The sequence below is a fragment of the Micropterus salmoides genome, unplaced genomic scaffold, assembly GCF_014851395.1.
Source record: "Micropterus salmoides isolate LMB-PRFRI ecotype aquatic unplaced genomic scaffold, ASM1485139v1 Ms_hic_scaffold_14, whole genome shotgun sequence".
Classification (NCBI taxonomy): domain Eukaryota; kingdom Metazoa; phylum Chordata; class Actinopteri; order Centrarchiformes; family Centrarchidae; genus Micropterus; species Micropterus salmoides.
In genome coordinates, this window is record NW_024040485.1 from 7117345 (window position 1) to 7144016 (window position 26672).

The 26672-nt window shown below is 40.8% G+C and overlaps 1 protein-coding gene across 1 annotated transcript in view; it reads left to right on the plus strand.

The window, feature by feature from the left end:
* Positions 1-26672, plus strand: part of lig1 (ligase I, DNA, ATP-dependent) — a 49653-nt gene that overhangs the window by 10936 nt on the left and 12045 nt on the right. Inside the window, exons 8-23 of the mRNA XM_038717383.1 lie at positions 2764-2850; positions 4604-4660; positions 5429-5487; positions 6015-6128; positions 6294-6460; positions 6827-6903; positions 7118-7209; positions 8657-8756; positions 8942-9027; positions 9921-10036; positions 11737-11832; positions 16171-16281; positions 21125-21196; positions 23262-23406; positions 23942-24024; positions 24706-24858. Coding sequence (XP_038573311.1) covers positions 2764-2850; positions 4604-4660; positions 5429-5487; positions 6015-6128; positions 6294-6460; positions 6827-6903; positions 7118-7209; positions 8657-8756; positions 8942-9027; positions 9921-10036; positions 11737-11832; positions 16171-16281; positions 21125-21196; positions 23262-23406; positions 23942-24024; positions 24706-24858 — 1615 coding nt within the window. The remainder of the gene's footprint in view (positions 1-2763; positions 2851-4603; positions 4661-5428; positions 5488-6014; positions 6129-6293; positions 6461-6826; positions 6904-7117; positions 7210-8656; positions 8757-8941; positions 9028-9920; positions 10037-11736; positions 11833-16170; positions 16282-21124; positions 21197-23261; positions 23407-23941; positions 24025-24705; positions 24859-26672) is intronic.

The following is a 26672-nucleotide window of genomic DNA, read 5'->3' on the forward strand; positions in this document are numbered from 1 at the left end:
AAGTACATGCATGCTAATGGCAGAGAGACTGCGGAGGGGATGTAGGGCTAATATGATGCTTCTTTTCATTATTGATTACCCGATTATACCTGATTGTGTTTGACAATTTCAGCCAGGTTATTCCACTTTGTTTTTGTTTGTCTATTTTTTATTAATTGCATGATTTTCTTGTATTTAATAGCGATTAATCGCACTGTTGTGCACAAAATTTAATATTTACACAAAAGTGCAATAACATGTGGTTTGCACTTTAAACAAATAAGGTGCTTTTTACCAGCGGTATTCCCTTTACACAGTAGCAATAAAGTATTTCTTGTAAATCTCAACTTAAACATTAATATAAATATAAAACCAAAGCTATTTGCCACTGCCAGGGCATTACCGTTTATCTAGCTTGTTAAAACAAGTTACCATCAGAGTCCAGAGCCACAATCATAACATCATAGCAGGCACCTTCTGATCAACAGGTTAACATATATAAATCTTTGTCAGGGAGCAGCATAAACAGTCTATGTTCAGTAGCAGGTTTCCCTGTTAGAGTGAGGTGAAGTGGTCGAGCACAAGGTGTAGCGACAAGCGGGCACGTTCCTGTGAGACTGTCGCGGTTGTGTTCGCCTCGCGCACACGCCCGCCCGCTGCCAAAGTTGAATTTCCTTGAACTTTTTGTACACAATGCGCAGCACAAATCATTGGAAGAGAGGCTTGCTGTTTGGGAGTTTGCAGAATCTATTACTGTTTACTAAACAGGACATCAACAGGAGGGAATTCATGTGGCAGAGCAAAACTAGATGAAGGCCTGTCAGGTAAAGTTATGTAGCCTATAGTTTAACTTAAGTTAAAGAGGCTACAGCTGTGTAGCGCACAGCAGCCGTTGCCATGGTTACTCTCCGTAGAGCGCCTGCCGTTTACTAGCAGAGAGCTTGTCTCCTGTTTACCTGAGGAGCGCAGAGCAACCCCGCGGAGCCGAGCGACTATGTTGCAATTTTAAGACCGTTACTTAGATAGACATCTTCCCCAATACAAACAAGCATGCAGTGTGTAGCTATCCACTTCACTATGGCATTTGATCATTTGTCTTGCTTTTGTTTGTCTGCTTCTCCCACACGCTGCATCCAGCGTAGTCCTTCCGAAGCCTCTCCTCCATTGCGTGTTGTGGCGGCTGATCAACACCCCACCCTGTGACCCATGGTTTGACTGTATGTGTATTCGGAGCCAGTGAGCAACGAACTTTCAAAATAATAATAATAAAAACTGAGTTAACGTGAGATAAAATAATTCTCGGCATTAATTAATTAATGCGTTAACACGATAATAATGCATTAATTTGCCCAGCCCTAGTCTTTTTATATTTACCTGGTACATTGTGTTAACTCACACTGCGTCATTTCTGCGTGGACAAAACATACGACTTCTATGCTCACACTGAACGTTAACACTGAACCCTTGACCCATTTTGTCCTTTGACAATTTATAAAAGTGAATTCAGGCAAGATGGCCACATATACAAAAATGGATTACTTTATGCAATTCTACTAAAAGAAAGCAAGAAGAAAAAAAGACTATGGAGCTGCAGGTTGCTGGCTGCAAATGAAATCGTCAGCCTGGTTTGCAGTGAAATTCAGTTTTTATTAATATCACAGCAGAGAGTCTACCTGCCCTATACTCTACTCTGCATTAATAGTTTGGGACTATATGTTAGGAAGTGAAACTAATTAAACAGAAATCTCACCACAGATCCACACAAATGTTAACTTCAGCACCTCTGATAAAATGCAGCTCACAGTCCCAAACAGAGCAAGGATGCGCTTCAGTTTCTAGATTTTTATATTGCAAAACCCTACTAATTACGTTACCGCTCCGTCACAAACTGTCTGCCATCATAGAGCGTGTGCCACACAGCGCGAGGTGGGTCCACTTGATTACTATCACGGTGTATGCCAGTTTTTGTTATTTAAAAAAGGAGGATTTTAGAGCATCAGCTAAGGTATGCACACTCTATTTCTTTAAGCAAAGTAATTGTGGTATTTTTGTCATTATTGTTATTATCATAATTGTTATTGTTAGTATTATTACTACTATACCCTCACATTAAGTGACTCTGTCTCACACAAAGCAATGCTTTTGTCACAGTTGCAGCAGCAGCAGCAGGGTATTACTGCTTTGTCATTTTGAAGTCATGTTAACTATTCCAGTCACAAGATATTTTTAGCTGCAAAAATGAGGAAATACATTTTTCATCCTCCTAACTATTTATTTTTTATCACTGCTGTGTGTGAGACAGTGTGTGAATGACAGCATTGCTTCCAAAAGAAAGTTCAGTTATAGTATCCTCTCCTTCTAATGAATGATAATGTTTGACTCTAGATTTTTTGTGCCTTGTGTGATGCGGGGAAAAGAAAAACCTAACACACAAAATCCTACCTTTTTAATCATCCTAATCAAAGTTTTTTTCTTTTGCAAGAATAAATTATGACATAACATTGCTGATATGGGAAACGCTCTTTTTCTTAATAAGTAGGTATTTCTTTAAAGGTGAACTTTGCCTGAAGTTCAACTTCTTCCAGTGTGAAGTAACCAGTGAAGCTTTGAAATGTAAAGAGTGTTTTGGAAGATATTTTCTAAGTATCTCATTGTTATGATAATAGTGTGCATGACTTTCTGTCTACAAAGAGATCTGAGTTTGCTTCGCTGACTATAACAGCTGCCACCATTATTTAGCTTAGACTCTTAATTTGCTGTTTTCCTCGTTGTGTTCTTCCACAGTGATTCAACGTCGGGACAAACAGACTACGATCCATCCAGGGCCAACTACCATCCTGTGGACCACGCCTGCTGGAAGCAGGGCCAAAAGTAAGTCCAGGCCACTTTTTCTCAGCCTGCTCACCTTTTATCTCAACGACCTTATGCAGAAACAATAGCCCAAAGTCTTAAAGGTATTTCCCTAACCTATGTTTCCCAGTGGCTGTTTTTGAAATATTGTGGTGTATTGAGATTTTTGGGGAAGTCAGGGAGTACCTGAGGATGTTAAAGGTTAGGTTCTGTATTTATCAACCTGGACCATTTCCCCCATGTTTGTGTAGCCATTTGACTAATTAGGACAACATTTTTTGAAATTGGGCCAATAATGAGCGAGCAACAAAACAAGACACAAAACCATGGGAAAATAGTACCAAAGTTACCCTTTAAGAAGAAGTTACAGTAATATTCCACATTGTTATTTGCAGGTTTAGAAATAATCTCGATTAATATGGAAACAGAGAATGTTTGGCATTTTTTCCTTAAAAATTACTCAAACTATTAATCACTTATCAAAATAGTTGCCAATTCATTTTATGTCCACTGACTGATGGGGTAATTGTTTCATCTCTCGTCTCTGCTTATTTTGCGTATTGTTGCTGTTCGGCAAAAACACACCTATAGACAGTTGGGAAAATAGAAATAAAAAAAATCGTTTTAGCTTGACAATATTTTTTGAAAGAATTTCATCAGCATTAGTGGTTATTTCATTTCATTCTTTAGAGAAGATTGCGATCCTAAAGTAAATACAGCAATCACAGACCGTTATGCCAACAGGATGCCCCTTGATTGATTATCATGAATTGTCTCAATTTATCTCATTTATCCAAAGTTTGTGGTGCAAATGTGGGTAAACTATTGTTGCATGTCATCGCCATCTTGTTCTCGTGTTTTGTTTTTTACCTATGCGAGTCAAATAAAAGCAAAAATGCCCCAAACTGATAAATTCTGAGACCGTCACCAGGATTCCAGATAAAAGGTTTTCACCCAACTGTGATGACAATTGTTGGTGAATTGTTTATTTTTCTCACCTCTAAACCAAAGTGTAGCTGAAACCAGCCTGTTTTTTCTCTGTGCAGCCTTCCAGAGTCAAACATGAAGAAGCTCAGAGGAAATAAAAATTTCAGAGCAGGGCAAGTCATGGAAAAATCATAGAATTTTACATCAAGGCCACGGTGAAAGTCATACTGCTTACACTCAGGTCAACTAGTTTGCGCAGTCATGTCCTGTGTGCATTTTTAACCTGCTGCGATGGGTGGAGTGTACTGCTTCTACTTAAACCATCTCTAAAATTTAATGCATCATGTTTCCTCTCAGACTTTCTCATATTGCAAACATCTGCTAACTCCAAAGAGAGAGAGAGAAATAAATGGAATAGAAAAATAACTAAATCCAATAACTCTCAGAATTTGATTTATTTCTAATACTGTGGTGTGTTCTGAATGTGTAAAATGCATTTAAATCCCATTATTCACCTGAACAAAGCGCTACAGAAAATACTGTTTGGGGGCGTTTGTCCTTAAAAAGGCTAACTCTTGTGCTGTTTGTTCTCCCTCCCCCTGTATGGAGCAAAATGGATTTTTTCAAACGTTATTGTAAGGACACACTTTTCCCACCATGGCAGCTCTGACCTTTGTCCTCCCTTCTGTTGCTTTCATGGAGTTTTGATAACCCAGAATCAAAGCTCACTCTACTGTTGCACTAATTGCTTGTTGCTCTGAACAGCTGAGTCAGCTAAACACTGTGAATATAAAAATCTGTCAGTGTGGATGCTTTGCCTGCTAACTACACGCTCATCACTCTCCAGAGTGCCGTACTTGGCTGTGGCTCGCACCTTTGAGAAGATTGAAGAGGACTCTGGCAGGTAAGAGCTCCATATGGAGGAAAAGGGGTTTTGTTTTTAATTCCTGAATGAGGTAAACACCATTTGTGAGAAAGTGATCACTACTCTGTTGAAAGGATATAGTAAAAGCATTTTCACAAAATTACCACTCAAGCTTCCTGCTGGGAAATTCTGGAATATAATTAGAGAAGTGTGTTCCAGCCAGGGAAAGTGAAGAAATTGGATTAATTTTCTGTGGAGGGCAGGGAAAATGAAGAAGTTGTACAATTAGGTCACTTTCTAGCAATGCTCCAGAATGTATTTTAACAACTTTCTTCACACTTGGGTTTCTTTTAATGGTGGTTTTCACCTTTTATGTTCTGCAACTTTCTTGGAAACTTGGCTGATGACTTACATTACAACTAGAAACCAACAAGAAATACAGTTGTTGTTAAAGAAAATGCACGTGATTCTTAGCTTTAGGAATCCAGATCATACGTTTTAAATGATGCATCCTAGCTTAAGTCTATTGCTAGCAAATTGAAAACCCCTTTACAGACTTGTTTTTTTATCTTTTGAGGATATTGAAGAAAAATTGTCCTGATGATGACTTGTCTGATGACTCCCACCCACTGCAATTGATGTACAGCGTTTCATAAATGAGCTGCTCACCTGCCTCCCCACCTTCCATTTCCGATTAAAACCTATAGACATATCTCATTTCCTGCCTCCCAGAATTTACAGGATGGGTTTTAAAATTCGTTTAACTCGTCTGCCTTGACTTAAAGCAATCCTATTGTCATTTTCTAGACTGAGAAACATCGAGACACTGTCGAACCTGTTTCGCTCCGTGCTGCTGCTCTCTCCAGGTAAATGGTATTTTATCTCTCCCATAATGCATGCTGATGTAGCTACACAGGCAGCTGGCTGCCAGCCACTCTATCAAGGAGATGATGATGAAGCCAGGTTGCACATAAAAGTGGGTGGATGAGTCAGTTCATTGATGTGTGTGTGCGTGCGTTGGTGTGTGTATGAGCATGTACCTGTGGGATTCCAATGAGGTGTGTGTGAGCCTCTGTTTTTTGGCTGTTGTTGAGTGTTATGTGGCCATGTTTTTGTCTGTGTGTGTCTCTGTGTGAGAGTGTGTTTCTGTTCTGTGTCTGTATGTTTGTGTGAGTTTGTCTTCACACTTTGAGTTGTGTCTGTCCATATGTTCTTGGTTTTGTGTTTGATTGTTGCTGTCTCAGAGTTTGTTGTTCCCCTATGTGTGTGTTTGTGGTGTCTGTTTTTATTTGTGTGTGTGTGTGTACTTTTCTGTATGTGGTTTTCTGTTTGAATCTGTGCATGCTTATGTGTTCTTTGTGATAAAGTTTGTGTGTGTGTGTTGTATTTCTAGATGACCTGCTGTGCTGTGTGTACCTGTGTTTGAACCAGCTGGGTCCTGCCCACCTGGGGATGGAGCTTGGCGTTGGGGAGACTGTGCTAATGAAAGCTGTTGCTCAAGCAACTGGTAACAGGCGCGCACACACGCGCACACCCACCCACACCCACCCACCCCGATTCTGTTGCTCCCAAACACTTTGTTGTGCATTCCCAGCCTAACTACTAATGCCACCCTTTTTTGCTCATCAGCCTGCGAGGCGGCTGCTATTTACCGTCTCGCTCTTGTTTCCAGGGCGACAATTGGACAAAATCAAGGCAGAGGCGCAAGAGAAGGGAGATCTGGGCCTTGTGGCCGAGAGTTCCCGTAGCAACCAGCGCATGATGTTCCAACCGGCCAGTCTGACAGCAGGGGGCGTGTTCAGGAAATTGAAGGAAATCGCCAGCATGAGTGGGAACTCGGTGAGCCGCGGAATAACATTTTCATTAGGGGAAAGCAGTCGTGGGCCAATATTGTTTTCACTCTATTTGCCTTGTTTCGGTGTCAGGGATGGAAAAGAAAGGAAATAACATTTCCTTGATTGTGTATCGAACAAGGAAATATTAGTTTATTTGTGTACTTTAGATGGAAGAGAGTAATTTTTCAACCTATGAGTAAGTTGTCACCTGGCAAGCAATTAGTTTTCTTTCATCCACATTGCTGCTTTTTTTTTTTTTTTTTACACTGGATTGAACATGGTTTATTCTCGCTGGTGACCTCAGTCTTTTTGCATTCTGTCTCCTCTCACGCTTCTTCTGTGAATCTCAATTTCCTCCCGGCTGCCTCAGGCCATGAATAAGAAAATCGACATCATCAAAGGCCTCTTTGTGGCATGCCGCTTTTCCGAGGCCCGCTACATAGTCAGGTAAAATAAGACACACTCACACACATGGACATGTTTGGCTGCGTGTATGACCACACACACACACACGCACCTGCATATACAGTGTATATATAGACAAACAGACTCTGCAGTGCCTTCTTAATTCCTTGTGTGCATGTTCAAGCATGTAGCTGTTTTCACAGCCGGCAGGTGCAAACAGGCTTCAACACTGACAGCTGTTGGTTTTGATTGAAAGGTCCCTGGCTGGGAAGCTGAGGATAGGCCTGGCTGAGCAGAGTGTACTATCAGCACTAAGCCAGGCTGTGTGCCTGACTCCCCCTGGACAAGGTAATCTTAAATTTTGTAGGATAGGTTAACAATTTTTTAAATCTATCTTAAAACCAGTGAGGTGCCCATGTGTACAATGAATCAAATATTGCTTGCTTTTGTGCTTGTAATCATACCTTCTGTTCATATTGGCGATTGAGGGATCCCTTCCTAAAGCGATTCCAGTGTAAGTGATGGGGGACAAGGTGAAGATCTGCAGTCCTTAAAATGTGCAAAAATGTATTCCAACTTTTAAGTTAACATGAGCAAAATGAGAAGAATTCCTGTTCTTACAATTCCTGCTCAGTAAGGAAACACTGTCCAGAAAGCAGGAATTTCATACTAAACCCAGACTGCTGAAAACCTCATACTAGTTTCAAAGAAACTTTGGAGTACATTTTTGCACGGACCGAGAACTGTGGCATTGTTCCCCATCTCTGGAAAAGATGGAAAATCACCCAGTTTCCTCATTTAAAGTTAAGTTTGTAGACTTCTTTTTAAATCTCTAATTTTCTAATCCTAAAATAACTGGGAGGTAACACTTAAGCAGAGGGAAGATGGGTGTTAAAGCAAGTAATAATACATTTTATTTATAGAACACTTGTTAAAACAGTGGCAATATGTACTTTGCAGTCATTGGAACAATTACCGTTGGAATTTGAAACATTTAATGTGTAAACCAAACCAATATATGACCAAACGTCTCCCTCCAAAACATGTTGAATTAAAAAACTACTAAAGGATTAATAAAACAAAAAACTCAGCATTCAGCAGGAATGTAATTGGGTGTGAGAAATTGACACATCTTCTCATCAATATGTTGCTAAATTCATCACTTTCTAGCGGAAGTTTTTACAGTGTATGCCTCACCACCTGCTTTCAGCACTGATCTGACCTGTTCTTACAACACCACCTACACCAAAAAAGAAAAAAAAGAATTCCTGACTTATTAGTATTCGTGGCTTACTCGCGACTGGAGGTATGCTTTAATAAGAGTCAATTAGACCAGAGGCTCGGTGGGGAAATTTGCATTGATCTGTGGTCTGGTCTGAAAAAATGTTTTTCTTTTATTTATTTAACTATTATTTAATCAGGCAGGTAAACTAAGAGCACATTCTTTGTTGGGCTGATGTAGATCATTACAATGAATAATTTATTGTAATAAATTTGGTGTTGAGTCATATTTTGAAAATATCTTAATTATTATTATTATTGAACTGGGAAACACTGATCCATTTTAACCACAGTGGGACTCGCACTGCATCTTGAGGCTGAGTTCATCTAGTATTGTTAAAAAATAAAAAAACTGGTGTGCAACTGTACACAAGTAATTGCGCTTTAAGTCTTGTATATTTCCTGGCCTTTGAAGTGCCTCTGAACTTTCATCCAACAAGTGTTCGGCCATACAAATGTTCAAACACTTACACCTATCTGTTTGAAATGCATTTTTTTCCCTCCTTCCTTATAGGATTCCCCCCCGCTGTGATCGACGCAGGGAACGGGATGAGTGCTGAGAGCAAGCGGGCCTGGATCGAAGAGAAGAGTCTCATTCTCAAACAGACTTACTGGTAGCTGAAGCCTAAACCACTACAATGACTAACCACCCCCCCACCCCACCTAAGTCCTATCCCTCATTCTCTCTCACTCATTCTGCTCACTTTCATTTTGGATGATATTGATTTTTTTTCTTTGTTTTTCTTCAAAAACAACCTGCCTCGTCTCCCACTCACTCCCCACGCTCTCTCCCGTCCAGCGAGATGCCCAATTACGACGTCCTTATTCCTGTTCTGCTAAAAGAGGGCATAGACCAGCTACCCAATCACTGCAAGCTCACTCCAGGTAAGCAGCCAATCAGGATGTAGGAAGGCTATAAGTTCCAGAACAGTGACTGGTGTGTGTTTATTGATCTGTTCAGTGGAGGTGAGTCAGTTATTTTAGTTGAGTCATTTATCACAGAAAGATACCATTAAACTGAGGATTAGCTCCCAATTACACTGTTGTCAAGCTATTTGTGATAAGGAGCCTTGGCGCCAAGGTTGGAAGTAAATACCAGCTGCCATCTGAACGCTACTAAATTGGGAAACTGAATTGGCCCTTGTTGGTCAGTTAGATAAATCTAGCAGCAATTTTGGCAGGTAAACAATCGTTATTCAGAGGGCTGTTCTTTTCTAAAATGCATGATAGTTAAAGCTGGTGAATTTTCTGTATAGCACCAGCCAGTTTGGACAAATTGTTACTGTCCTGTCATATCTGGCTCTGTGCTCTGTAAGCTGCAATTAAAGGATTTTGTTTGGTATATTTCATTATATCACTCCTCTGCTGCTTTTGAAGCTTAACTTAGCAGCGTAGCCCAAGGGGATGTGAGTGAGTCAGGGAACTTTAGTATTACAGCCAAATGAAAATAGAAACAAACTAGTTTGAACTGTGGTTTTGTCACAGAAACAGTTGTGGGTGTGATGCTGATGTGTCATGTGGGAATGTGTCCTTGATTTCACTTTTTTTTTTTTTGCGAACTGATCCGAGATCTTCCTCGCTCTGATAAACAGCCTGTTAGCGACAGCCCCGCCCCTCCTCCTCCCAGCACGTGCCAGAAAGTTGCAGATGAAGAAAACTTCTCCTGGGCGAACTCACAATTGGTTTCCCAACTATTTGTAATTTATGAAATACATGGATCTCCCGCTGCTTTTAGCCTTTTACTTTCTCCAATTGTCTCACCACCTTTCTTCTCACAGGTGTGCCGCTGAGACCCATGTTGGCTCACCCCACCAAGGGTGTCGGCGAGGTGATGAAGAGGTTTGACGAGGCTGCGTTCACCTGCGAGTACAAATACGACGGAGAGCGTGCACAGGTGTGTTTTTGTGTTCATGTCGATTGCGAAGTGACGGAGTGCAACTGTTTGTTTTTCTGGCGTTTGGCACCGAACATATGCCTGCTGAATTTTGGATGCATATACCTTTCGGCTGTTTCTTTGAGTATGAGGTATTGCTGTTTTGTGACTCGATGTGTGCTTACTTGACTGTGTGCTCACATGGATGGTGTTTTTGTACTGTGTGTGTGTGTGTGTGTGTGTGTGTGTGTGTGTGTGCGCGTGCCTATTCTTTTTAAGATAAACAGTAGTGCTGCTTTTGCCCTGGGCCTGTAGGCAGAGCACGCTACTTCTGCCGCTGTGGACCAGAGAGAAGGAGGAGGGGTGGTGGGAGGTAGAAGGGGGGGGGAGAGGCTTGAGACAGTGAAGGCGAGACACATAAAAGGGGGAAAGGGAGACGAACACGAAGACACAACTGGTGACAGCAGTGGGGCTGGGGAAATTTCGAGAGAGAGTCATAAAGAGACCCAGCAAGAGAGAGATTGTAATGTAAACCCCTCCAGCTGTATTGTTAATTTTGGACAGTCATGCCAATAAAGTGCCTTTGAACTGAGCTGAATTGAGAAGAAGAGAGATGAGCAGAAAGAGAGAAACAGAAACAGGGAGAGAGAGAGGATGGAGACAGGGTGAGCAAGCCCCATGACGTCCTCCTCTTCCTACTCTTTCTCTCTCTCTCTTTCTGGTGTCACTGCAGTGGCCATTACCTCAAACAGCCAGTAGAGGGACTCATGATTCACCACTCAGTTAAACACTGTGTGTGTGTGTGTGTGTGTGTGTGTGTGTGTGTTCAGATTTTGTGAATAGCCATGTGAAAGTCTTTATCTGCATGTGAGGCATTTGATTAATCAAGATAACCTTCTATATTCATTGAAGTTTGCATCTAATAAGTCAAGTAAATGATTTTGTGTGTTTCTTTCTATTTTATGACGTTATTTATCAGCGACGAGCTGATTGATCAGTAGAAAAAATAACTGTAAATAAGCATTTGTTGTCTGTGGCCACATGTTAAAAACACCATTTTAAAAATGCTTTAAAACAACATATCGTGTAACGTTAACAAGTACAAAGTAGGGGCGTAAGAAATATTGTGCACAAGATAGAACAATCCTGTACACATTCATCAAAAAATAAGAACACTGTAAATCACATGGTAGTTGGCTAAAGTCGATGTTAAGAAAGGGCAAATGATAAAAAAAAAAAAAGAAAACAACATACAAGGAAAGGAATAGCCGGAGAAAACATATGACTTACGAGTTAGCGACAACCATTGTGGTTTATATGGTTCACATTGATTCACTGGCCAGTGAAAACATTTACATACAGAAACAACTCTTAATTTATCTATGTACCTCACGCAAGTCATGAAAGACGGCGAACTTTGATTGTTCGGGATGCAACTTGTAGTCTTCTGTGTCTCTTGGCCAAGTCACAGAAAGAACCTACGACCTTGTGATCTGCCTTATCTATCTATAACAGTGACGTTGCTGTCAGATCTTTGAGCACTCGTAGTGAATTTGATTTCCCGAGTCCCTTGTCGTTCTTCACTACATGCATTATTCACACATCCATCTATTGTGTTAGCTTTCACTTACGTTGTATGAACTTTGACCAGTTTAAAGTAAATTCATTTTAGATTTTGTTTCCATTTCATCTATCGTGTTTGTTTTTATTTCACCCCACAGATTCACATTCTGGAGAGTGGCGAGGTTCGAATATTCAGCCGCAACCAGGAAGACAACACCAGCAAATACCCTGATATCATCTCTCGCATTCCCAAGGTAAAACCCTCGAACAAACACAGAGCGCTGAAGCTGAGCTCCTGGGAGAGAGGAGAGTCGGTCTGAGCTGTGAAATGAGCGCTTTTACAGTGGTGCGAATAACAACTGCACACATTTATCTCACTCACTCTGTCTTTCATTTTGACATTTTTTCTCAGCCTATCACTCGTCTGTCTAGTTTCCGTGTGCCCACTTTTCCTCTCCGACTGTGTCAGTCTGTGTTTGACGCCCTGCTTCTGAGTTTATTTGTTCCTTTACTTGTCATTTTACTCTCCTTTTGTCCTCTAGTTTCCCTCCAGTCATCAGGAGCTACCACTGGCCTTTAAATTTCATTTTATAAATTTAGAGGGGTGTTTACCAGGATGGAAACTTTAAACCAGCTTGTCATGAAACTTTATCTCTGTAATAAATGTTGAAAACACTGGTTGTTTAAATAATAAATTGCAGCTGTGGATAGGCTTGCCAAATTAGCGGGTTTCTGCTTGCGTGGGGAGACCACCAGTGATCACCAGTACCTTAAGTTTTGGCAGTTGGCCTGGGGTTATCAGAGTGCACTCACTACCTCGTCTCCCGCTGAGTGTGTTTTTCTGCTTTATTTAGGAACCGCAATGAGGCACCAAATAAATAAAGCTGTATCAGTTTGCTCTTTCCACTCTTGCCTATCTCATTCACTGTTGTTGCTTTCAAGACTCTGTCGAGTACACAGCCACTATTGAAACGTCGGTAATATTTAAAGAAATTCCCATCTGGTCTGTACTAATCAGAGCAAGTTATTGAATCTGAGAGTTTCACTAATGGGTCCCAATGCTACAGTTGATTGAGACGTACTTTATAACTGGAGTTTATAAGAAGAAATCAGTACACTTATCCTGCACTGAGTTTAACTTGGTGTTCTGCTTCGAAAAATAACTGCAATGTGTTTCTCAAAACAAGGCAGCACTCCAGTGATGACGACAAAGTGAAAGAATTACCTCACGTCTCGATCATTTAGATGCATTTTATTTTTAACTAATGGATTGACAAAAGGGCCAAGGTTTGCATGTGGAGAAGCACGTACATAGTTTTTTAAAAGGAAATACAAGGGCATGCATTTTCTCATTTCCATCAGTCTGCGTGTTCATATCTGCAGTCAGGTGATGGTTGTTTGGGAAATAGTTCATCTCACTGTGTCAGGGTTTTCATGAATCAACACTGATGGCACCTTTTATAATAGTTTGGCAATGAGGTAACTGGTGACTATTTCCTCACTTTCAAAATTAGGTAAAGATGAGAAGAAGAATGCACAGGTTGAAGGAAAGCAACAAACATGCAACTGGTGGTCATGGGGGTCCGTGTAGGCAGTTTTGCTTTCATCTTCCCGCTGTGGCCCCACAGCAGGGATTTGGCCCAGCATGTGTGTGGCTGTGTTGCGACCTGAGTGAAAGCAGTGTGTTTAATGTCTGTCAGTTCTTTTGTAGTTTAGATTAATTTCCTTTTCATATAGAGATCATCCTTATTTTTTTGTTTACTGATCGCTTGTTACAGCACTAGCAGAGCTGAAGGAAAGTATTAATACTACAAACTGAACATTTCCTGCTTCACGCTTTTGTTGCATGTCACTCCCCTTCTTTCCGTCTTTTCATTTCTTCTGTCATCTTTCCAATTAAGGTATAATGATGCCCCTAAAATACTAAAGAGAAACATTTCTTTTATTATGAAATAGCCATAAGAAGTGCAACGCATTTGTCATCAAGTTAACTTTGTTAGCGTTTCCATGGTTGGAAAAAAAAAAAAGAAAAAAAAAAAAGTCAGGCTTCACTAAAAGATATGTAATTAACAACAAACATTTGCTCCGTGGATGAGTTTGAAATTTTGATGGGAGGAATAGTAAAAGAAGAAACATGGCCATAGTGAGATTTTAGAGATGCTCATGCTTGTGTGAACCAGCACGCCTCCCAACGCATCAAGGTAAAAAGCTTCTTTTACCTTGCCTTGCTGCCCTGTGGAAAACAAATAGCTCTGTACCAGCATGACTTGAATGGTTGTGGTTGCTCAAGGCTCAGCACTCAGCCCCCCCCCACACACACACACACCCACCTTTCCCCCATTGAGAAAAAGTATTGGGTCAAAGCAGCATGCGAAAAGTTTACTTTTTTAGTGCTACCCACCCCTCCATTGTTCTATCTCTCTTACACTGTGTCTCAGCATTTCACATATCTGCCCTCTAACGTTTCTCTCACACTGATTTTTTTCATTCCTCTGTTTTTTGCTCCTTTTCTTTTCAGAACTTTAAAAGCAACACAGCTCTTTGTCTTGCACTCTCACCTTATTGCTCTCTCTGTCCACCTGTCTGTTTCAGATGGCTCTCTGTCTAATCATCTCAATCTTCTTTCTTCCTCATTACTTCTTGATGATAACTGTTGGGTCCCTCACTACTCCCTGCACTCTTCACCTTTCCTTCTCCTCTCTTCTCACTCTTGTCTTATTCATTCCTGTCTCGCGCTTTGATACAGCCTGTCTGCAATTTTACCTTTTTGGTCTGTCTCTCTGCCTCATAGACCGTTCCCCTCTCTCCCTCTACACTCCATACATATTCGCTCTCGCTGTTCTTCTTCATTGCCTGCGGATGCTCCTGACTGCTGTCTTTTTTTTTTTGTTTGTTTTTTTTTTGTTTTGTTTTTGCTTTCACTTTATCCCCTCTACCATCTCATCATTTGTCGTTCTCTTTTTCCACACAACTCTTCCTTTTTAAAACCTTTTCTTTCACTGTTTTTGCTGTCTTTTCTCTCTTGCTCCTCTCCCTTCCCCTTGCATTTTTTTTTTTTAACTCCTTTTTTGTCACCATCACTTCTGTCGAAAGTGTAAGATTTTGTGTGAAACAGTTGGACGGAGTCAAAAGTCTGGGTGTTTGTGCTTCATTTGCATGTTGTGAGAAAACTGCACCCTTTTTAAGTGATGACATCATTTCATTCATCATGAAACTGTTTCCTTGTGTTTATTTAATGGGGAACTCTTAATTAATGACATTTCATTTACAATGTCTGCGCTGTAAAAATAGCCCATGCCAGTTGTTCAAATGAAGCTTTCATGGAGGAAATCGATTGCTGATCATTAACGTGGCAGACAGCTGATTAAAGAAATTGCTTAAATTTGTATCCTTAGTCCTGACATTATTTTGTCATGGCTGCGTCTGTGTGTGTCAACACTTTCTAATGAACACAACAAATTAACAATGCCTGAGTGAAACTTCACATTAACACACAGTCCCTGCATAGAGGAGATGGTCTGATTAGATTTTACAGCACCTTGCTGCATTATTTTGCATATTGATGAGGGAAAACTCATTTTGCCGAAGCTACCATAGTGCCTTAATGCTTGTAATTATGAATTAATATTAATACTTTAACACATTAATATTAATATTAATACATTAATTAGTAATGATTGTATTACTTAGCCTAATGACCTTCTGAATATAACTAGTTATGTCTGATATATTTGACTGTTTCCAAACAACCTGTTGTCTCAGATGTGCTTCTTGCGCTTAAATCTGACCGGCTCCCTCTGATCACCTCGCTGATCTTTTGTCAATCTGTTTCAAGTTGTGAATTTATAACATCCTTGTGGCCCCAAATTGACCGGGACGCAAGATATTAACACCCCCTTAGCTTCACACACAGGATTTGGTGGCTCAGATAATTAGCAGCCACTCTGATCTTGAAAATCAGCGGTGATGGTCAATATAATCGGCTAATAAATGGTTTATCCCCAGCCTAAACCCTGTCAGTGTTTTTCCTGCACAGGGAAATATTTATCAGCTGCCAAAGCTTTTTAGTTAATGCGGAAATTAAAAAACAAACTGAGAAGCAAACTGCATAATGTCTCTAGTGAAGCATTTGGCTGTTGGCACAACGTGGGCATCCTACCTAAAGGGGAGGGTTGGGGGGTGGTATGTTTTACACTTTGGTAACTGGTTGAGTAGAAGCGACGGCACCAGCAGACATGGCTGCTCAAGAGTAGCAATGAATAGAGTGTAGAGGAAAAATATTAATGCGTTGACTTCCAAAGCATTTGGCAACAAATTAGGGGCAGCTGCAGGTCATGAAACAGCCTGAACACGTCTTCAATTTGATTGACTGTATCCATGCCTTTTAAAAAGTTTTGTACCGATTTTTTAAATCTCCAAGTTTGTTATATTTACTTCAGTGAAACTTCCAGACAGTCCTCTGATTGCTACAGCAGATGTTGCTTACATGCAGATTGGTAAATAATGTCATCTGGCTTTTGTTATGTTGAAAAGCCCTCCTCATAGCTCTACTGAATATAATCTCATCTCTTTATTCATTATTTCTTCAAAAGGTGAAGAATGACTCTGTGGTGTCCTGTGTCCTGGACGCAGAGGCGGTGGCCTGGGATCGTGAAAAGAAACAGATTCAGCCCTTCCAGGTCCTCACCACCCGCAAGAGAAAGGTATGGACGGAAAGGAACATAATAACATAGGAGAAGGATGAATGAAATGCTTGGGGTGTTAAAAAAGGGAGAAAATAGAAGATAATGAGAGAAGGGGGAGCAAAAAAAAGAAGTCAAAGGGTTGAAGAGACTGAGAAAAGACCAGAAGGTGGAGGAGAGGTAGATAATAGAGTGAAATGATCCAGCAGACAGAGGGAGATGGACAGAGAAAGAGCAGACAGAAAGAGGAGGAGAATTGATAAGTTGGAGACAGAAGAGTCAAATGGATCGAGGAGAGAGGAGGGGGAGTGAGATTGCAAATGTCAGGGGGGTGTTTTTTCAGTTTTGATCAGAATAACTGCTTCTTTCCACTACGCCAATCACATTAGAGTGAAACGGCTCCCTTTACCTTGTCTTTTTGTATGCACGATGACCTCTTTTTAAATTAGGAAAGGGGAAATGAGAGGGCAAATATGGGGAACATGATGATGAAAGTGGCTGAAAATGATTATCCTGATGATTTTTTGCTAGATACTGTTACCACCACTATGGAATCATGATTATTTGTAATGATGGTTTGATGCACAAACTGATTGTACTGCCCTTCTGGCATTGTGTAACAATATCTCCACTGTTTTACTACCACAAGCGTTCTTGCTAAAATTACATATTTCAGATGAGGAGAATGAAACCCGATATGGACTAATTAAACATCATTAATGGGCGGAGGGAAAAAGAAATGAGGGTGTGAGAAGGAGAATGAAGGAGACAAGGGATTAATCAGGAGAGACATCTTTCAGGTTTAAAGACTGCAGAGTTTTTATTGTAGACACATTTCATTTTGTATTACTGATCACATGGTCACTAGTCACATTATTGATCTTGGTCACTAGTCATAAAAGTTTGGAATATAAGTTTGAAATATCATCAAAGTTTAGAAAAGATGACCATTTGGAGCCAGTCTGAGCTGCTCTTTGTATTTTCATAATTAGCACAATTATAACGCAAGTGTCTACCAAGTGGAGATTTACACACCATTAAGTTCAAACAGGTTGCTCCACAAAAACTACTACTTATATCGGTATTAAGACCCAACCATAGACTGTATATAAGAAGTGGACGTAGTCATTGCGACGTCACTCGTTGGTTTGTGGACTGCGGTTATGAATCCTGGATTTTGGCTGATAGGCCGCCACCGTGTTGACTTATTGTAACCAGCGGCACCGGACGTGACCATATGCCAGTGGTTGGCAATAGGTGGCCTGCAGGCCAGAACCGGCCCGCCAGCAATGATATCTGGCCCGCAGCCAGATTGCTTTGATAGAATAAAAATAAAAAATAAATAAATTGATAACGGCTGGTGCTGTACACAGAAAACAATCCACAAATGTGTACTATGATGCGCAGATATTTCACTAAATATGTATTTTTACATTTGTGATGTGTAAAATCATATCCACAAAAATACAGTGACTTCTACACACAACAGTTTTTGCACATTTGCAGATTTTTCATTTGTTTTCATGTGGGTAATGTTACATGTGTAACTTCCTTTTTATATATTTGTGGAGTTTTGTCCAATGTGTACTGTGGAGACCTGTAAAAAAATAATAATAATAATAATAATAATACACAAATATCTCCCTACCCAAAACATATATTTTTACTTTTGTGTTGTGTAAAATCATATCCACAAAATACAGTGCAATTTGCTAATATATACAAATTACTCTGTATACGCATATTTTAATTTCACTTACAAAGTGTTATTTACGCATTTGTGGATCTATTTTTATACACAGTTTTTGCACATTTGCGTATCATTTCCTTTCAATTTGCAGGTCACATTACATTTGTGACTTCCTTTTTATGCATTTGTGGAATTTATATTTGTAGATAGTGAAATATTTGCGCATCATAGTACACATTTGTGGATTGTTTTCTGTGGGCTATAAATATTAAAGTCCAATAAAATCTTCCATAGTGCTGAAATAGATCTCAGTCATGACAGCAACAGTTACTCACATAACTACTTCCTCTGAAGTGATTGTGCCTCTAAAATAAAAGCTCAAGAACGCATTTTGCAGCAATGTCGAGTTTATTAAGAGCTTTTACCTTGAAGAGTTCTGAAGGACATTCAAGAGTCTCTGGCTTGCTTGACACACCTGAAAAAGCCGTCAGTGAATGTGTGATAGGTTTATGAATGCAGATCAAAGGCCGAATGGCACACACTGCAGCACATGCTTTATGTGAGCCTGTGCAAAAGTGTCCTTTTATTCAATTTGTTTAACAAGGGAGAAAAAAATATCCGCAATAAGATGGAATCGATCTCACAACCTACACATCGGTAATCCCGCACAGCACCGACTGAGCTAAACAAGCACAGGAATTCATACGATTTGTTCTGGCCCGGCATATAACGGCTTGGACTTATTTGCCGACCCCTGCCCTATGCAGTAGTCAACTTAATGTTATTAAGCTAATGTTAGCTAGCTACCTTCAGAGAAAAATGTCATCCTATCCTTTGTAACGCCCTGGGAACCAGATGTAACTTAGCTGGCTAGCTTGAGCATGAATTCATTTTTAATACATGAAACAATAGTATATTTAGCTTTTAATGTAGTGTGTCTATGTTCTACATTCAGTTTAAACAGCATTTTGCAAATAGGCAGAAATAACAATTATTAATAATTTAGGTGTGGCTTATGTTTTGAGAACACCTCAGTAAACATTTCTAAAACTTTTGTAACTATGCTGTGTCTAAAACATAGATTATAAAACATCACATCACCAGCCATATGTTTTTGAAGTTCAGTGTGGGCGGCTTCAGCCGTCGAGATCTTGGTAGTGCCTGACTCTGGCTAATCCAAATATGGGCAAAGAGGTGGAGCTGAGGTGGGCCGAATAAAGCCAGGCCAAGGGGGTAAGCCACAGTTGAAGTAGACCCAAAAAGGACGTCAAAACCCTGTGACATCCCGTCGTACATGAGATGTAACCGTATTGCTTACATTATAAACTCTAGTTTTTTTATTTATTTTTTTATTCGGCCATCGTGACGCTGTGTTGGTGTTTGGCAGGTGAGCTGATTAAACGGTGACGATTAGAGTCAGACAAACGCACTGAGCCGTGAGACTTTTTGTTGGCGCAGCTATGCAGCTACCAGAATTACGTTTTTTCTGCCGTTGCTCCAAGTCATTAAACCACGGTTATGCTGCGCGATCATGCGCAGTAGACTGGTGCCAGCAGGAAGTAACCCTGTAATAGTATTTCATTGGTCCAAAACTGGCTTCACTGCTCTCCATTGAAATCAGCGGGGTGGCTTCGTCCAGTAAAATACTGTCTATGAGCCGGGGCACCAGAGAGGGCACCCACCTGTCACTCAAATCGACCATCCCTTAATTATGCGTAATGGTGCTTTCAGACCAAAGGCGAAGCGAGCGTTCGAGGCGGTGAGTTTACATACAAAGTCAATACAAAGACGTGTAGAGCCTCGTTTTCCTGTCGGGCAGTGCCGGCAATGCGAAGAAAGTTTCATGATGCTGAGTCGCGATCAGTGTTGAGATTGTCCGTACGTCACCAACGGCTTCAGAGCGATGTTTGGAGAGGGCCAGGCAGAGCGGGGGATGGAAGATCTTCAGGCCGGCTGAGAGCTGCTAAACTTGGGCTAGAGGAGCAGGGAGCAGCGCTGCAACCATTGGACAAATAAACACCCGTCGTCGGTCGGATTCTGCTCTAACAACTACGCCGTTTACTCGCGGGAGGAGCTCGGAGTTAACTGCTGTTATTAAATTAGCTTTTTACTTTAGTTTTTGGGATTTCAACGTTGATTTATCTTCACTCAAGCTTCTCAGCAGCTAGCTTCTGTGCACATCCGGTTCCAGTGTTGTTGTTAGCTTCGTTAGCTCTGTCGGACTACGATTTCATATTTATATAAAAAACGGACAAAACTGGACATTGCTGGGAGAAAAGAAAGCGAGGAGGTTGAACTACCTGGTGAGTTCAGAAAACATGTGTCTGTAACTTTATTCCAGCTATCATTGTACTTTACTTTGACCAAGTTAGCATAGCCAAACTCCATTCAGAAAACAAACATTTTAGAAGTTGTTGTCCTGCTGTCTTGCTGACAGACCTGACAAAGCATGAATTCATATGTTTAACAAATCTGCATCATGTTGTAGTTATTTCAGCATCAGTTTAATCTGTTTATTACTATTGAATCACAGCAAAATGTTTACTTTGGGTTCATACAGTTGTAGTAATGGCGAGTTGTGTTTATTCACGTTATCGCGTTAAAATGTGTGAACACTTGCAGCGAATGTACTCACGCGAGGAAAGCGTCGCGAGGCGAAAATTCGCAGTTGGTCTGAATGCCGCATAACTATGCCTTAATATAATTTAAACAGATGAGTTATATAAAAAAATTGGGATCTTACCGCTTTACTAGAACTGTTGGGCTTTCCAGCTCTGCAGTACAATGATATTGAAAAAACCTGTAAGCAGCAATACCGAAGGCAAGGCAATTGGCCCGTTCCGAACTGGCACGTTTTGAATGGGCACCGCACTTGGGCTCAGGAGGTAGAGCGGGTTGCCTGTTAATCGGAAGGTCGGCAGTTCGAAGAGGTGAGTGAAGAAAGTTGAGGAGCAGGAAGCGAGGAGTGAAGACAATTAGAAGGTGCGATGCTGTTTAATGATAAAGGGGAGGCGGGGTGGTTAAGATGAACAGGAGAGAAATCAAAGAGCTCTTTGTAACAAGTCCCAAGGTTGGATGTAGCGATTTGTGAATAAGATGCGTCTATTTGCATATTTTTGTCAAGGGAAAAATATTAAAATGTATTTGTGTGTGTATGTTGATGCTTCCCTGCAGGACGTGGAAGCCTCAGAGATCAAAGTCCAAGTGTGTGTGTACGCCTTTGACCTCCTCTATCTCAACGGCGAGGTAAGACCTGGTGCTGATGAGGAAAATATTACCCAGAGAGCTCTCTCTACGCTCCCGTTGTCATTTAAAACCGGCGTGTGTGCGTGTTTATTGTTTGTGAGCGTGCCCACATGCTCGTCGCCCCGCTGAGATGCCAACAACGTCCCTGAATGCCAATGATGGTGCTACTGGAGGCCGTAACTACATAATGATTGTACCGCTCATTGTAATTCCTGCGGAGTGTGTCTGAGTGTGTGTGTGTCTTGTCTGAGGCCGTCTCCGAGTCTGTGTGTATGAGAGAGTCGGTGGATTTTTCAGACTGTGTCATACTGTCTGTGTGTGTGTGTGTGATGTGGGTGGTAATTGTGACTGAGTGTGGGATTGAGAGTGTGCATGATTCCATCCAAATAATATACAGTTTTTAAGCTGCTTTCCTGCAAGTCGGCCAAAGAAAATGCAAATCAGTGAATGTTTGCATCAGCCAACGCTATGCTAGTTTTCCCAAGTGGACTGAAACAAAATTACAGAATTAAAAGAGCATCACTTACTCTTTAAGTTGTGCCATTTCATTGCAGCTCCCCCCTAATATGGCGTTTATGCAAATGTTATGAATTAATTTGTCTCTGTACTCACATACTTTCTGACCTTTTTTTGGCTTATGCCCTTTTTATTAATTAATTAATCAATTAATACATTTTTAATTTGATTATTTCTCCCTTTTACAAATTGTGACTTTACAGTTCCTTGTGCACTGCAGTCCTTGTCACTACTAACTCTATTGTTGGCCTGGGAATGGCTCTTCATGCTCTCCCACACAGAACCCTGTGTGACAACACCCAGCCAACCATCAGGGGCTGCTAGCAGGACTAAGAGAGAAATGGCACCAAGGTCATGTCCTTGGTTCTATTTCTCTCTCTATTTTTGGGAATTTGCAAGATTTATAGACCAGAGGAGGAGTTGCATGCTGCCATTAAACACTTATGATGCACGTTGGGTTTTTTTATGCTGATTTGTAATCATTTTCAGAAAAGGAACCAAAATGTTTTTTTGGGTGGGGGGGTGGAGTAATTAAAATAAAATCGCTTTCCTGGCTGAAATAGTTTAGTGCTTGTCAGCTTTCCAGAAAAGCGTCAATTGCATGACATTCACATCTCTCAGATCAGCACATCCAGTCTACTGTACTTTGACTACATCTTCTTTTTATATCACGCATCAGTGTGTGTTAATAATTTTAATTGTGCGTCAAATAACGTTCAGTGCTTTTCTCGGTGGCTGGGCGTCACCAAACCAGAGCTACATAAGAGAATTGACTTGCATTTGCCAGGAGGCCAGAAACGCAACGCAACTCCTAAAAATTTTTAATATTACTCCCTATCTGTTGGATGTGTTTCCTCATGTCTTTATACCTTTTATAAGGCGATAGTCGAATATTTGGAGTACACTGGGGGAATTTGGACTCATGACTTCATCATTTCTAAAATCCTTCAGCCTTCAGCTACTGCCCTGGCTGCTTGTGCACCAACAGGGATGTGATAGCTCAACGGCTAGATGTAAAACTAAGCCAAGGCGCATTGCGTTTGTTGACAGCAATACGCTGATGCTGCTTCTGTACTGCTACAAGAAAGAATAAGAGGAAACAGGGCTTGCAACATCATCATTAATTGGAAAAACCTGCATCTGTCAACATTTTGTGTTTCTCCCTTTTATGAATATGTAGGTGCTTTCCCATTTCTGCAAAGTGTTAGACATGGTTTGTGATATTTAGGGGAATTTGTGGCCATTTCATTCATTTAAAGCACAAATTGAAAATGTAACAGTAAACAGTAGGTGGTTGGAAGCCTGCTCACAGTGATTGTGTGCAACAAAGACTTTGTGTTCTGCTGTTTTAAGACTGTGTGTATGTGTGTGTGGGTGTTTGTATGTGTCCAAAGCTGTCGTGACTGTGTGTGTGTGTGTGTGTGTGTGTGTGGGTAGCTAGTTGAGATGGCATTTTATCCTAGTCATTGCAAGGCTCCAAGCTATGAAGGGGAAATGGTTGTAATGATACACAGTTTTGCCATTTGTAATGATGTGTGTGTGTGTGTAGTCCCTGGTGCGACAGCCATTGTGTCGGCGTCGGGCTCTGCTGAAAGAAAGCTTCTCAGAGGTGGAGGGAGAGTTTGTGTTCGCCCGATCCATCGACTCCGACAACACCGACACCATCGCAGAGTTCCTGGAGCAGTCTGTCCGAGGTGTGTGTGTGTGTGTGTGTGTCTTTAAGAGACGGAGACAGAATTTCTTGCTTTTTTGCCTTGAACTTTTTGTATGCGTGCTAACTGTGTGCTTCTTTCCTCGCCTGCTGTCCCAGTGCGTATTGAACCTTTTTGGGTGTGGGTGTGTTGCACGCGAGTTTCATTTCATTTGTGCCCTTGACAGCTGCCTTCATGTGTAAATTGTGTGAGGGGTGTGTAGTAGTTGTGTAGTTGTTTTCTTGCCTACTGTCTCTTTGTTTGGCCTGTACGTTGGTAGTGTTATTGAGTGTTTTGCCTGTGTGTGTGTCCAACAGAGACAGAACCTCTGAGTTGTGTAATTGAGTTTTCTTTTGTTGTGTGTGTCTGACACTGTAAACGACAACATGTTTCTTATGTGTGTGTATATGAGTTGTATGTCTGTGTCTGTCTGGCTTAGAAGGAGACAAAGACCTTCCATTTATCTGAAATATAATCTGTTAATTTTCTTTCTGCACGACTGTAATTGTGGTTTGGGGTGTGTGTGTGTCTGTGTTAGACTCCTGCGAGGGCCTAATGGTGAAGACTCTGGAGAAGGATGCCACCTATGAAATTGCCAAGCGCTCTCATAACTGGCTCAAGGTGTGTGCGACAGAGTTGTAACTCACATACACTTTACAAACACTGTTTGTACACGTGGTCACGCACTTACCAACGTAGCACAAACCTTTGTTCTCTTAAGATGCATAGAAGTGAGCACACATTTAAGCAACGCCGACTGTATGTAGTTCTTGATTTACCTCTCTGTAGGTAAAAGATTTAACAAATTTAGCAAAATAAAAATAAAGGGACCTTTTTTTTTTTTTTTCTTCAGTGAAAAATAAAGCCATCATACAGCTAAGCTGAAGCATAAAGAGTCCACATAAAAATAAAGAGCAAATGTCCGAACCTGTCAGAGTAAAATTTTCCAAACCCCTTGGTTGGTAGCTGTCATCAGTTTAAACATTTTACACACATGGATATTAGATTTTTGGAGGACAAAAACAATTTCAGGACTATTAGCTTGTCAACATTTTCAGGCAGCAGTTTAGACCTCTGACAGCTCACATTGTTAATAAATGACATTGAATTGAGCCCTCTGGCATTTCATTTATGCAAAGAAGATTAATATATAGTCATAACTGGTCCCATTTCGTTAATATTGAGATGCATTTTTCAGCTCCAATAATTAATCTCATCACGTATGTTTATTGTGCCATGATATAAGGTTATATCCTAAATCATGACAAACACAGTATATTATCTCTGATGTCCTCCTCTCAGCTGAAGAAGGACTACCTGGAGGGGGTGGGCGACACAGTGGACCTGTGTGTGATTGGAGCCTACCTGGGAAAAGGCAAGAGAACGGGCACCTATGGGGGCTTCCTGCTGGCCTGCTACGATGACGAGAATGAGGAGTTCCAGTCCGTCTGCAAGGTGCGTGTCTGTACAGTGCATTTTTTTACAATGTATCCAACACGGTGCTATACAGTAAATTTTCTTCTAGTGAAGAATGAAAAATGACTAGATGATAATTTCCTTAATTTTTTTATTCTCTGAAAACGTCCTTCAACCAACACGTTTCTGCTTATGGCCTCAGTGTAGAGTTATTTATACTACAAGTGCTGCTGGAGTTTTGACGCCTTCAAAATATTTCCCTTTTCCATGCACTTTAGAAAAATGTGAAGTGTCAGAAATCCCTGCTTTCAATCTCTGAAAACCACAGAGCAGTTCAGACAGACTTGCCGCTTAGAAGAAATTGTTTTTAAAGTCAGTATATTTCATTAGAAGGATGTTACTTCTACTGCAGCTTTTGGACGAAGGTGCCCTTTGATACAGCTGAATTATTACGATAAAAGTATTAAAGTTCACACTCACCAACATGCTGTTAGTCCAAGCAGGGGAATAGTTTCTCTTTTGTGCATTATACATTTCAGATCTTTGTAATTAGGAGCTTATAGTGTTTTCTGTTCACATGTGCGTGTATGTCTGTGTGTTTGCTGCAGGGTGTTTGTATGTGTTTATAAATGTGTTTGTGTGGTTGCTCTGTTTGTGTCTGTCATTTTTCTTCTAAAATCTGAGAAGGTATATCTTTATATGCCTACAAGGGTGTGTGTGTGTGTGTGTGTGTGTGTGTGTGTGTGTGTGTGTGGAGGTGTGACTGAAGGCATGTTAGGATACATGGTAAGCCAGTATTGGAGCATGCGTGACCACTTGTGTGTATTTATGTCTGTGTTTGAGATATAATGAGAGCGTGAACAAGCTAGAGTAGGACTTCACCACAGAGCATAAATTCCGTCTCTTCTCTGTCATGCAAAAACCTTCCAGCCCCCCCTTCTCCCCTTCTCCCCTTCTGTAACTTTTATGTCTTTATCCATGGAAAGGGAATTTACTGAGCTGCGAGTGCACACACTTCGCACATGGAGGTTAAAGCGCCCATTAGATTACCGTGTTAACTTTTTCAGGAAGTGCTAGTGGTTTTTCCGTGTCCTCACTATTTCTCCTATAAATAAAATCCCACTGGAGTATGTGTTCACACTTAAGATGACTATTCTGGATAAGTGAGGTGTGGATGTTGCGTTTAAGTTACACAACAGATGACACCACTTGCTGTGTAAAATGTGAAAAATGTCAGACGACGACCTCCTGCCTTTTGTCTGTTATTGATTTTCATATAAATCTTCCATTGCTTGGATAGCTGCTAGCTCAAGTGTTTGGAAGCCCCTCAATTTTCCAATTCTTCAAAGGTAGAGGTTTTTATTTGTACATTGTCATCATTTTTTAAACTCCAGCTCTAACTGAACGCTGACTGAGCTGCAGAATGGAAGGATTCAGTAACACCTGTCAGTCAGTGCGACCTGGTGCGTGCAATCATACTGGGTTTTATTTACTCTGTTATTTCCGCTCAGATCTTGGCCATATTAAGATAAAATAAGTAAATCTCAAAGACCATTCTGAGGTGTCCTGGCTAGCATTCCTATCCTGATTATGTGTGGATAACTTGGCAGTTACACCTTGTTCTTAAAGTTGTGTTGGTGCATCACCTCCCCCATGCACGGCAACTTTAGTAATATTTAAAAAGAACACAGAGGCCGGCAGACTTCAAAAACAAGATCCAAAATCTGTTTGTCTTACATGTTTTGATGGGCCTCCAGGTATCAGCTGGACCTTAAACCACATTGGGAATATTGCAGGCAATATCATATGTTTACTTTGCACTTCCACAAATACATAGCAAAAAACAACTTGGA